The sequence below is a fragment of the Neurospora tetrasperma genome (genome assembly GCF_000213175.1).
Source record: "Neurospora tetrasperma FGSC 2508 unplaced genomic scaffold NEUTE1scaffold_5, whole genome shotgun sequence".
NCBI lineage: Eukaryota > Fungi > Ascomycota > Sordariomycetes > Sordariales > Sordariaceae > Neurospora > Neurospora tetrasperma.
The window spans coordinates 360,377-373,242 of record NW_009799103.1 but is presented as its reverse complement, the minus strand read 5'-3'; the positions used below and the strand labels follow the sequence as shown (position 1 = coordinate 373,242).

General features: G+C 52.4%; 4 protein-coding genes across 4 annotated transcripts; 3 read left to right on the top strand and 1 right to left on the bottom strand.

Moving 5' to 3' along the window:
• Positions 1 to 915: 915 nt before the first annotated feature.
• Positions 916 to 3,894, bottom strand: NEUTE1DRAFT_102508 (uncharacterized protein; the record flags this gene model as incomplete). The annotated part of the gene is made up of 1 exon (XM_009854619.1): positions 916 to 3,894. The coding sequence occupies one exon, from the start codon at positions 3,892 to 3,894 to the stop codon at positions 916 to 918; it is 2,979 nt and encodes a 992-aa protein (XP_009852921.1).
• A 1,080-nt stretch (positions 3,895 to 4,974) lies between these two features.
• On the top strand, positions 4,975 to 5,790 carry NEUTE1DRAFT_102507 (uncharacterized protein; the record flags this gene model as incomplete). Its single annotated transcript, XM_009854618.1, has 1 exon — positions 4,975 to 5,790. One exon carries the CDS (start codon positions 4,975 to 4,977, stop codon positions 5,788 to 5,790), a length of 816 nt encoding a protein of 271 aa, XP_009852920.1.
• Positions 5,791 to 6,771: 981 nt separating this feature from the next.
• Positions 6,772 to 8,574, top strand: NEUTE1DRAFT_111609 (uncharacterized protein; the record flags this gene model as incomplete). Its single annotated transcript, XM_009854617.1, has 1 exon — positions 6,772 to 8,574. The coding sequence occupies one exon, from the start codon at positions 6,772 to 6,774 to the stop codon at positions 8,572 to 8,574; it is 1,803 nt and encodes a 600-aa protein (XP_009852919.1).
• A 1,568-nt stretch (positions 8,575 to 10,142) lies between these two features.
• NEUTE1DRAFT_147682 (uncharacterized protein) lies at positions 10,143 to 11,780 on the top strand (the record flags this gene model as incomplete). The annotated part of the gene is made up of 4 exons (XM_009854616.1): positions 10,143 to 10,220; positions 10,291 to 10,700; positions 10,760 to 11,259; positions 11,314 to 11,780. The coding sequence occupies 4 exons, from the start codon at positions 10,143 to 10,145 to the stop codon at positions 11,778 to 11,780; spliced, it is 1,455 nt and encodes a 484-aa protein (XP_009852918.1).
• Between the last annotated feature and the right edge of the window lie 1,086 nt (positions 11,781 to 12,866).

Genomic DNA, 12,866 nt, shown 5'->3' with positions numbered 1-12,866 from the left:
CGGTAGGGAATGCAACAAATCTTGAGAGCTGTGAGTACTCAAACAAACATCTGCTCCTTCAACCGTGCAGCGTGCTGGGGGTTCCAGCTAAATACCTACCTACCTACCTACTATCACAGGACTCAAGTGCGAGTGCTTCAAAACAAGGGAAGTTGAGTCCGAGAAGTGAGAACCCGAGGGGCTTCGGCACAGCCCGCATCTATCAAATCAAATAACCAGGACCGATATTCAGCTGCATGTGCAGGTGACCCAAAGAGGTACTAGATGGCGCCCGTTCAGCCTTACACCCATCCATAAAAATCCGATTGTTTGCTCGCTGCTCATTAGCACACCAATGACGTATTTCAAATCCAGAAAGATAGCAGTTTCTGGTATTGTGCGAGCGATCCGCTTTTGATATTTTTTCCCATCGGCATCCAGCCTGTACCTACTGTGCCATATCGCCGCACTAGGGGGCTACCTCGGAGCCAATCCGCGAGCAACGCGATTTGTCTAGACTAGACCACATTGCAGGTGGCTTGCATAAGTTGCATAAAATAGAGTTCGGCTTTGGCAGCCTGATGCCGCCGTGCCACTTTCCAAAGCCCAAAACAGGAATGATGAGGTAACTAGATATCTGATTGCCGGTGGCACATGGGCATAGTTGAAGGAATCGGCCCGGCCTGCTCCGATCGTTTGAACTGGTGCTGAACTGACGATAGGTAGGCTCAGTGAAGGCGGATTGGTCCACTTTTCGGATGGAAGATATCTGGTTTGCATCGTCTGGGGAAAGTCCGGAAAGTAACGGGAGGGTAAAGACATCTGAAAACTGGCATTTACGAGCCATGGTTCTTTTGGTCGTTCAAAAGAGATGGAGATAATTCACATTCTCTCGAGAAACTGTTCATCATTTTATGTTGGCTGACTCCTAGTCATTCATGCCGTACCTTGTTCCTGCTCCTCCTTGTCCTCCTCCTCCTCCTCCTCTTGCTCCTCCTCCTCTTGATTGTGCTCTACTCGTTCTTGCCCCTCCTGATGTTCTTGACGTCCGTTGCCGTCGTTTTGCTGTTCCTGTGCGTCTGGTGCCGATGGCGCCTCTTCTTCTGGCGTTTCGTATGTCTCAAGGTCATCTTCTTCCTCTTGCGCCTTTTTATCTGCTCCCTCCCTTTGCCCTTGTGTTCCCTCTTCTTGCTCCTGGTTCTGTGTCTGTCTTTGTTCTTCCTCGGCTTGCTCATTTGCATTATCTGGTGATGCATCATCTCGCTGCTCGCCGTCCTGCTGTTCCTCCTGTTCCTGATCCTCCTCTTCTGACCCATATCCCTCTACATGTCCCTCACCCTCCATCGGTGTCGAGGCGGACGTACCATCGCCTCCCTCGCGCGACACCCCATCCCCTTGCTTCTCAACCACACTGCCAGGCGGCGCTCTATTGTAACCCTTTTTCGGTCCACGTCGTTTCTTGGGCGGAATTGTATGCATTCCTACCTGTATCCCCTCGGAATCTCTTGGTCGTATTCTTTGAAACCCAGGGAGATCCTTCGGCGGAGACGGTGGGCGCGGTGGTGGTGGCGGTGCTAATCGTGGTGGCGGTGCTGCTCGTGGCGGCGGCGCTGCTCGTGGCGGTGGTAGTGGTGGAAGCGTGTGGTCCGACGCCGGCGGCGGTATCTTTGAGGTGATCATGATCTCCTTCAGCTGCGCGATCGGCCTCGCGATCGGCCTCTGCAGCTGTTCTTCCACCCGTCTCTGCAGCTGTGCTTCCATATGTTTGGGCCGGAAATTGCTCCACTGCTCTGGCATCTTTCTCGGTTGATCCATCACTTTATACATGGAGAACGCAACTGGGTTGTCCCTCCCAAAGAACTTTGCGTATTTTAGCCATCCCTTGCCAAAGGCTTTGTTGTTCATGTCGATATCCAGCCAACCCCTGTTCCTGTTTGCGGGATCCATGTCGAGTTCCACGTCAAGCTCGCCAGCTCGCCGGCCGATCCAGTCGAAGAAGATGCGCACGGGAGGCATGGGGTCATAGGGGGATCTCCGTCGCGGATACTCGACGTAGAAGTCATCGCCTCGTCTTCGCTTCTGATGGGGTATATGTGGCAGAACCTCAGGGTCATGGAGTAGGTAGGCTGACAGTTCCTCTAGCAATTGTTCCGATTTGGCGAGGATCATGGTGCCTAGGGCAACTTTGAGGTTGATGGACGCTACCAGGCCGTAGCTGTCAACAGGCCAGTTGAGAATGTCGATGGTCATTTCGCCGGGACGTCCTCCCCATCCGCCGTCTTCCAGGGCAGGACACTGGATTAGCCACGAGCCGACCAGCTCTTCGATCTCAAAGGGCTCATATACTTGCTGGGGGTTTGTCCGTAACAGATCGGCTTTTATTTGACACAAGCGGAAGTGAGGTTGAAGTGCCAATTCCCAGGTAGGGTTACCTTGAATCTCCACCCGCTGTGGCGCCGTATTTGCGACTTGTTGGCGCATGGACGTCTCTCTCAGCTGTTCTATTACCTCAAACGGCCTATCACCCCAGCCGATAACCGTCTTGTCGATGCCGTTGCCGATGAAGGCCCAGACACGGAGGTCGGGGACGCGAAGGACGGCATGTGTCAGGATATTTCGGATATCGGGACCTCCAAACCATCCCTCGATGACGATGGGCTCCTGCGTCAAAAAGGGCATGGGGCGTCCGTGTAAGCCGGTAAGAAAATATTTGGATAAAAAGTAGTCGATGTGAAAGTGGGCCTCCATGGTAGGCACATGGATGGTTATGGACGGATGAGAGGCTGCAATGCTGGCAAAGGCCTCCTCGATGGCCCTCTCGATGCCGTACCACTCCCAGCAGATGACGGACCAGAGAGGCATCATATGGGACCGCAACCTGGGAACGGCTTTGACCACCTGGCGGGTGCCGTCGTAGTCGTTTAGTTTATGCAGTATGATGGGGTACCGTGTTTTCCATCGATCAGGTTGGCCTCTGTTGTCGAGGAAATACTTGGCCATGAAGAGGTCAACGCTGCAGTTGATCTCGTCAGTGGGGGTGGCGCATCGCGCAAAGGTTTGCTGTTCCCAATACGTGAATGCTTCTTTGTACTGTCTGTTGATGTCGTTGAACTGTCTTGTGAGGTTGTCCTCGATGGTCAGAATGTCAGCAGGCGGGAGCTTGCCTTCTTTGATGGTTTCTCTGAATAGGGCGGTCTGTAGAGCGTAAAACAAGTCGCCAGGAAGAGGCTCGGCGCCGGGGGCAGATTGGTGAACAGGGATGCCGTAGTGTATCAGTTGGGCGTGAAACCAGGCTTTGGCGACGGGTTCGATGGGCGGAACGGCATTGGGATCACGCATGATCATGTGGAGGTTGTAGGGCGTCTCCCGCTTGAAGCCCAGGGCCTTGAAGCCGTCTTTATCATATGTGAAGGGTCCATGAACAGCGGGTGCTGGAGGCATGGGCTTTGGTCCTGGGTCGGGGGGCGGCGGGCCAAAATGTCCATAGTTGCCATTGGGATGAGAGCTTGGTGCTGGCCGAGGATGAAGATCGGTATGAGGCCCGGGTGGGGGGCCATTGTTAGCGGTGGTGTTGGTGTTTGGATGGCTGTCTGATGAGGTTGAGGAGTTTCCGGTCAAGGGTCGATTTCCATCCGATGAAGGATTGGGACGGGCTGGTTGAGTTTGTTGTTGCTGTTGTTGTTGACTTTCTTGAGGTTGAGTCTCAGGTCGGCCATCAGCTTGGGATGGAGGTTCAGAATGAGATTCATGGCTGTCTTGATCTTCAGGCGGGGCATGGGCGGGACTTTGAGTTTGAGACTCGAATGCGGGTGTTTTGCCATCAAAGAGAGAGTCGACGTCCTTGTCGTCGTCGTCGGCTTGCGGGTGAGTCTCGGCGGCGGGATCTGCAGCCGTTGGACTTGACACCGGGTCCATTGTTGAGGCGTCCGGTTGGCGGTCGGTGGTACAAGGTTCCATGGCGACTACTATGTGTCATTGATGTCGCTTCATGTTGTTCAACAAGGTCACCGTGGCTCCTGTGAAAATGGCGAATGAGTGGTGATGTTGACAAACAGAAAGTGAGCTGCCCGTCGACGAACTTCAGACGCGCAAATTGACAAACGATTTGTTTTCGGCAGGCAATGCTGGTCCAATCAGTGGATCCGGACCCCACATTGGGTCTCTCCACCAAGTCACTATCAGCTTTACCGGATTTTAGGGTGGTAAGCTGTTAGTGTATGAATGGTTGCTCTACCGGCTGCCGACACCCCGGCATCTATTCTTTCAGCCCATTCATTTTCTCGTCTCATCCTCCTCTCCTTCCATCTCCTCTTCCAAAACTTCGAGACGGAAAAAGTGCTTGAGACAAAATGTCCAAAAATGTGGCCACCAAGGTACCTACCACAACTCTACCGCAAAGAAGCGACCGAAGGGACATGGAATGTTTCCGACGGCAATGACCGAGGTACTTTCACTCCCGACTCTCCGGCGACCACTTGTCTTGTCATGCCTGGGTTTCCATCACTCAGTGACCAAAACACCACGGCAACAACGTTACGCGGTTGCGCCTTTTTCACCAATCAACATTTCTCCAAGCGGGAACCACGTATTGACCGCATTTTTCCCGGGTGTCATCAGCTTCCAAGTAGGGGACTTTTATACTCATCGGTCCCGCCCTCGAAAAGCTTCGCGGCTCGACTTGAAACCCTCCATCCGACGGGAGACTTGCCGTCGGGCGGTTATTCTTTCCTCGAGTGAAGAGAGTTTGACCATCACACTCACTGACCGGATTACCATCATGTAATCTTCCCGACACAATGACTGTCGCACTGGCAAAAATAGATATCGAGGTAGGCTCAAGTGAACCTGCTATATAGTAAGATATAGCCCTCTTCTCACATCTCGTCTTCGCCCGTGTTTGCCAAGTCCATCAACTCGGCTGGACATCCATTGTCTACACTCACCCTTCACACTGCCTTCGGCAACACCACCCCAAAAACAGATATACCAGCCACCATGTTCACCAAAGCCCTCCTCGCCTTCGCGGCTCTCACCTTGGCCAATGCCACTCCTCTTCACCTTGACGACTCCTCCCCCACCTCTCCACAACCTCCAACCTCAACAGCCCTCGGCTTCGCCCTCGTCGCCAACCTCACTGATCCCGACATGGCCCGCAACCTCTTCCTAGACGACATCAACCACTGGTCCCTACGCGGCGTGCACGTCGGCGCCGGCCAAAGCACTGCCGTCCTCGCCAAGCCCAACACCACTGCATCCGGTTCCTCTGCACACACCATCGCCGAAAGATCCAGCTCCGGTCCCCACCAAATCTACTACCAAAACTCCACCGGCGGCATCTCCCTCGACAGTTCCAACCCCTTCCCCCTTTCGATTCGTCTGGGCGGCATCTACGACTCCGACTTTCCCTCCGTCCTCTACCTCGGCATCTTCTTTGGGCTTTCCACCCCTTCCATATCCATCTCCTCGCCATCCGGCCACCCGCGCCTTTTTATCTCTTCCGCTGGCGCTGATTCACCCCAAGCTGACCAACCCACTGCTCCCGGGTCGCCCATCACGGATAGCGAGGCACCGGAACTGTATCAGCGCGGCACGTTCATCGTGTGTAACGAGACAGATCCGGTTTATACGAGGCCGCAGTACCCGGTTAGGTTTGTCAAGTCGAACGGGGATGGGACGGTTAGCTTGCCGGGTAATTGCGCGAGGATTGAGTTGCTGGCTGAGTGTGGGGTGTTGAGGTATTTGGATGGGCAAGGGATGGAGTATGGACAGGATAAGCCGGGGGTTGTCTCATGTTTTGATGGGGACCTCTGATCTTAGTATGGCTTCACTGTGTAGGTCTCTGGTCAGATGAAGAAAAACGATGGTCCGTGTTCAAAAGTATGGTTACTGGGGAGGTGCTTAAAGGGCTGAGGAGGGAAAAATAAAGCGCTGTTGTGATGGTTTATCAAAGTGGATGTTTGAATGCATGCCTTTGGATCCCGGCGAGGGGTCGATATACCGAGGTACACAAGGTATTATAACAGTCCCCAACCCTCCTAATGATTGACAGTTCTCTTGGATCAATTAACACAAACTTGCTTTCTGCATGAAGACGCCAAAAGGCTCGATGAGACCACTGCTAAAAGACATGTTGACGTTGCAGTGGTGTTCACTCAAACCGTCCCCTGATCCACGGTCCGCGACAGATCTACAGTAAATCCTCATCTCCCCCTTCCCCTTCTCCATCATCGTCATTCTATATTTGCTCAACCAAGCCAAGTTTATGCCAGCCCTATACCATACAACTTCAACCACCCCCAATCCTCGCCAATCTTCCACCGTTGCATTTTGACATATCGTTTTACCCGCCTTGGCACAATGTCAGACATCTCGCAATAAGGACATAGCTAAGCGTGGTACTGTGCGCTTCAACCTTGTCTCAGGGGCTCTTCATAACAACTGAGTGGTCAATGGACAACAACCGAAACAGTTGTGTGGCGGCAGCGGCACCATGTCCACTAAGAACTAAATGACAAAAACTGCAAATGGGCGGGTGGTGGTCAGGGGTTTTTGTGGCGGCCGTTTAAAGGATGAATTAATGACAAAGACTGTTCTGATCAGTTACTCACCCTTTCTCATTTTGGTTTGGACTTTTGCATCATCTTTTGCACTCGTTTGGAGCCTTTGATGACTGTGAGGCTAAAAAGGGAATCAAAGTGTCATCGCGACGACAGAAACGTCAAAGTCTACATGCTGTCTTCACGATTCTGCGGCGTTAGGCCTTGCTAAACGACAACCACCAGAACCTTCACCATGGCGCGCTTTTCCTCCACTGGCAGCATAATCCCCCGCGGGTACCTCCGCCCCAAATCTCGCCGTCGTCATATCTTCCTCCTCGCCCTCTTACTTCTCTTCAGCATCGCTTACTTCCTTCACTCCTCCTCCTCCTCCTCTTCTCCATCATCAGCACATGCTGTCTCAGAGTTCGCCTGGCTAGAACACCACATGAACTCTCCTTTCCCCTCTCTAACCAAATTAATATCGAATACTTCTTTCGACTGGAACTCCGTCCCCTACAAATACCCTCCACCCTTTCCCCTCCGGCACTTACCTCTACCCATCAACTCCTCCCCCTCTTTACCACCCATCCAACACCACTTCCCTCCCGAATCCCGCGCAGCTCGCAAACTCCGCGAATCCCGACGGCAGCAAGTCAAAAAAGTTTTCATCAAAAACTGGAACTCCTACAGGACCCTAGCATGGAAAAAGGATGCTTTGCTGCCCATTTCCGGGGGATATAAAGATCAATTCTCCGGATGGGCCGCTACGCTAATCGACTCACTGGATACGTTATGGATCATGGGTTTACGACGGGAATTCGACGAGGCAGTGGATGCCGTTGCTGATATTGATTTCGGGACTGTCAAAGAAGGAAGTGGAAGGGTAAATACCTTTGAGACCAACATTCGGTATTTGGGCGGACTTTTAGGGGCGTATGACCTAAGTCAACGGGAATTTTTACTTATCAAGGCGAAGGAAGTAGGTGATCTGTTATTCGCGGGGTTCAACACCGCCACTCGAATGCCTGTGGATTTTATCGATTTCGAGCGGGCCAAGGAGGGAAAAGAAGGGTTGGAAGTGGAGGAGAGTGTAGTCAGCGCTAGTCCGGGAACGTTGACTTTAGAAATGACGAGACTGGCGCAGGTGACGGGGGACATGAAGTATTACGATGCGGCGGCGAGGGTGATGGATGTTTTTGAGCGGGGGCAGAATCGCACCAAAATCCCGGGGTTGTGGCCTGTCTATGTGTCGATGGCAAGGCAGGACGTAGTGACGAGCGGGAATCAGTTTGGCGTGGCGGGAGGCGCGGATTCGTTGTATGAGTACTTGCCCAAGATGTATGCGCTGACAGAGGGGATGGAGACGCGGTACGAAAGCATGTCGAGAGCGTTTTTGGAGGCGGCGGATGAGAAACTTTTCTACAGACCGATGGTGCCGGGGAATGAGGACGTCTTGATGATTGGGACGGCGGATGTCATCGTGGACACGGATGGGAAGGAGGAGATGGTGCTGAATCCGGAGAGCGAGCATTTGGGGTGTTTTCTGGGAGGGGTTTATGGACTTGGTGGGAGGTTGTTTGGGAGGCTGGAGTGGGTGGAGAACCAGGGTGTCAAGATCACAAGGGGGTGTGTTTACGCTTATAGGGCGATGCCGACGGGGATGATGCCCGAGAGGTATAACATGGTGCCTTGTCCGTCACGCGATGATGCGAGTTGCCGGTGGAATGAGGAGGTGTGGGAGAGGGAGAAGAAGAAGCGGCTTGAGTGGAAGCAACATCTGCCAAAGGGGTTCACGACGGCGAAGGATCCGAGGTATATCCTGCGGCCAGAGGCTATTGAGAGCGTGTTTGTCATGTGGAGGATTACGGGCAGACAGGAGTTCCAGGAGGCGGCGTGGGATATGTTTACGGCTGTGAGCAATGGGACGGAAACCGAGTTTGCGAATGCGGCCGTGCTGGATGTGACCAAGGCCGAGTATCCTCTGCCAAAGGAGGATTACATGGAGGTGAGAGTTCTTCTTACCTTGACCCGATATGACGCCGGATTCAAGCAATAGCTGACAGTGGTTCGCAGAGTTTCTGGTTGGCTGAGACGCTCAAGTATTTCTACTTGGTCTTTTCGCCGCCAGATGTCATCAGTCTCGATGATTTCGTCTTGAACACCGAGGCGCATCCGTTTCGAAGGCCAAAGAAGCCACGGGGCGATCGTCCGCTGAAGGTGTAATGTGTAGACTGTCCATGTGTGGATACCATGATTAAATTGGATGTACCATCATTGATCACCTTGACCATTTGTAGCAGTCGCGGTTCGCTGGCTCATTGGAGTGACCGGCGGGGCATGAACGGACTCGATGTTGCAACAACGAAGATACCCGATTCGGACCGCTGATGTTGGGGAACCAGTGTGACAACTGCCGAATGCGCATCCAGATTGCCCTCGTGAATTGGACGAGTCAGATTTGTCGACCAGATTAAAGTCGCAGTTGGAATTCCAGTTGGTGATCAATTGGGGAAGGAAGCTGGAAAGCCAACCTGCTTGTAACTGCAGTGGTGGGATGTCTTCCTTCCTGTTGGAGGAAGAAGCACGACACGTAAAAGGAAGGTGCATGTCAACTCTGCATGACCTGCAAATTCTACACATTCCATTCACCAGGTCATTTCCTACTTATCGACGATTGAAATGAACAGAAGACGTCCGAGTTCATGGAGACCAGATGTTTGCAACTTTCCGTCTCCCTGTCAATGCTGGGCTGAGAGAGTGTCGATCTTCCCCACCATGGCCATGTTCTGTTCGAGCTAGACTGTACACTCATGCCTTAACAAAGCAGCCATTGACCTGAACTCTGTCGTTGTCTGTTTCGCTGTCAGAGAGATGCCAGAACAAACCGAAGAAGCATATTACGATTGTGATTCTCACCGTTCTTTGACACCTTTGTCCACCCCTTGAAATAACGTTGTTGAAGGACATCAATAGTTTGAGGATGATAATGTTAGTGATAAGAGAAAAGGTACCTTGGAGATCAGTGTTTGCAGTCTGCACTGACGTACCTTAGCGCCCTCCCCCCACAAAGTACTGTACCCCTCCGGTACCCTGACGGTTTTCACCAAACCAGGCAAGTTTGCTTCTTCCCCTCCTTCTCCTTCGACTCCTCCAGTTCATTCTCCCCCGCACCCATCTATCGCTTACCTTTATCCGCCTCCGAGCTCCAAAGGTCTCCTTTGGTTTGTTCCAGCTCACGATACCCTCCCAAGTGCTATGGAAGAATGACTAGGTACCAACCCGACATCGTATTGTCTGGTTGCTGATCGCCACTCACGGTCATGGCCCGAGACACTGGAGGACCCTGAAGGTGACACACTTTAGTCAAGACAAATCTCGTCGAAGTATCCAATCAGATCGTCTTGTGCTAGAAGCTAGAGCTAGGCCAAGGGTCCTTGGAAAGCTGGCATGGCGCTGTGTAATGCGCACAGCACAAGGAAGGGCACGAGGGTAGCTAGGTACCCAGGTTTCTGGCTCCTTATTACCAGAGAGTAAGCCCAGCGAGCTTCCACTTCGCATCACGACAAACTTAGCACGATCCTGAACCGCAAATAACTGTCAAGAGAACAGCCCGCTGAAGTCACCATGGCTCACTCGATCGAAGAAATGGACCCAGACAAGGAGAAGCAGTTGGATGAGGTCGAAGTCAGCAGGAACAACGAGGTTAGTAGCAGGTCCATTGCACCGTGTCTCAATCTCATACCTCCAACATGCTGACCCGCACTTTTAACAGTTGACCCCGGAATTCGAGTATTCTCAAGCTGAAGAACAAGCATTGCTGCGTAAACAAGACTTGACCATTCTTCCCCTTTGCGCCGCCATCTACTTCCTCTGCTATCTGGACCGTTCCAACATCGGCAACGCCCGCATTCTCAACTCGTCGACACACAATGATATGCAGACCGAGACCCATTCCACCCAGTACCAGTTCAACATCGCCTTGATGGTCTTCCTGGTAGCATACGCCACTTTCGAGGTGCCATCCAACATTCTGCTCAAGAAGCTGCGGCCTTCGCGATGGATCGCGTTCCTCATGTTTTCATGGGGTGCCATCACTATGGGACTGGGTGGTGTTCAGAACTTTTCCTCCTTGGCTGCTGTGAGGTTCATCCTTGGTGCTTCCGAAGCCGGTCTTTTCCCTGGGTTGGTACTACTGATGGCCCCTTTGACCACATCAAGCCGCTAACCATCTGGGCGGATAGCCTGGTCTACTACCTGACTTTTTGGTACAAGTCCGACGAGCGTAGTGTCAGGGTCGCCACCATTCTCGCCAGCGCCACGCTCGCCGGTGCTTTTGGGGGCGCAATCGCCTATGGCATTGGCCACATGAACGGCGCAAGCGGACTATCTGCATGGCGTTGGCTGTTCATCATTGAAGGCGCCCCATCTTGCGTCTCGTCGCTTTTTGTCCTCTTTTTCCTGCCGGATTACCCAGAAGAACACCTCAAAGGAAGAGAACGCGAAATTGCGCTAGCTCGTCTCAAGATAGAAGGGAGCAAGAGTCATCATCGCAGCATGACGTGGCAGGATGCCAAAACTACGCTTACGGACTGGCGGCTTTATGGCCACTACCTCATCTACTTTGGAATATCGGTTCCCTTCAGCTCGCTGTCGTTGTTCACCCCATCCATCACTGCGGGTCTGGGATACAAAGATCTCCGGGCTCAGTTGATGAGTGTGCCACCTTATGCGGTAGCTTATGGTTAGTCTGCGCATACCTCCGTGATGAACACCTTACTGACGGAATTACCTACAGTCACACAAATTGTTGGTTCGTGGTCAGCAGACCACTTCAATGCCCGCGGTATTCACAGCGCCGTGTTCTCGCTCCTCGGTGCCGTAGGGTTTATAGCCATGGTCACGCTACCAGTAGATGCCTACCAGCACAGATACGGTTGTCTCATCCTTGCATCGGCGGGTTCCTTTGCCTGTGTCCCACCAATGCTGGGATGGCTTTCATCAAATGTCTACAGTACCGCTTCCGTAGGTCTAGCCATTGCAATCAATGTGAGTGTCGGGGGTGGCATTGGCCAAATCCCTGGGGTGTGGATATACCCAAAGGAGGAGGCCGCTCGGGGATATCCCACTGGTCACTGGACCAATGCGGGGATGCTTCTTATGGTTTCGGCGGGAGCAGTTGGACTCCGTGTCTGGTATGGCTACAAGAATCGGAAGCTTCTTCGCGAAAGTAACGGACAGGAAGTCCGGTTATTCCGACTCTGAAGAGGGAATCTGGGTTAAGATGGAGGCCGACTGACGTATTTACCATGGACAAGGCATGCATTTCAGCGTCGTATTCGGCTTTTTCCTTCTTTTGCTCTTCTTCTCTTCTTTGTTCTTTTCGGATAGCAATCGCAATTGTCCAAAGTCAGTCTGTCCCAAGTCAGTCAAGATGCACCCACACATGTGAATCGAGTTCGGAGAGCAAGTCATAGCGGCATACTTTTGCGCGGAGCAATTCGAGCGTGGAAGTGGAGTTCTCTTCACTCTTCTACCCAAGCGTACATGCTTGTAGACAGGAGAGATATCCTTTTCGGACATGGAAGTCCCGGCGAGATACCTGCTCTGCTCCTGGTACTCACTAATATGACGTTTGATGGGTCCAAGAAGCGATAGTAACCTCCATGAGATCGGACGGGATTTGGAGGAGTGGGGTTCTAGGTTGGGGTCCCCAATTGAAAGGATTCAGGTTGCTTCAGTAACAGAACCTGAAGCAAGAATGAGAACCCCAAAGAGTGAGAAGAGAGGAGCACCGTTCGGGTTACCGCCAGTTTGGCTCAGATCAACAATTAGGCACGTATTGCAACGGAGGAAGAAGATGTAACAGTGGCAGCGAATATACCTTGGACTCGAGCCGTCCCCAATCCCTGCCTGCTGCCGGTAAGCTTCTCCGACTACCACATAATCTCAAACAACTCGTATTCCAGGACAGGACAGTCCGACAAGGCAGGGTTATAACTCTGCCATTTGCTTCTACAGCCACGTACTTACAGCCAAACGCAACTGCCAGACCTTTAACCTGACAGATTCCGCACGACTGTGCCTATCCTGGAACTGCAAGTTTGTGTGAGGCTACACGGTAACTGCATGCTTGGTAGCAGTACGCAGTCCCAATAAGTATTCCCCGCTCGAAGCTGTAACTTTGTGCTCCTCATCTTCCCCCGTCACTCGTCATTCGTCAAACCCGGGACAGTGTCTCGCACGACCCAAGATTTTGAGTTGTAGTCTTCACGCTGTGTTACCTTCTCTTTCCAGAAAAAGAGTAAATGTGGTATCAGACTTTCAAAGCACACCGATCAAGCTTTATTC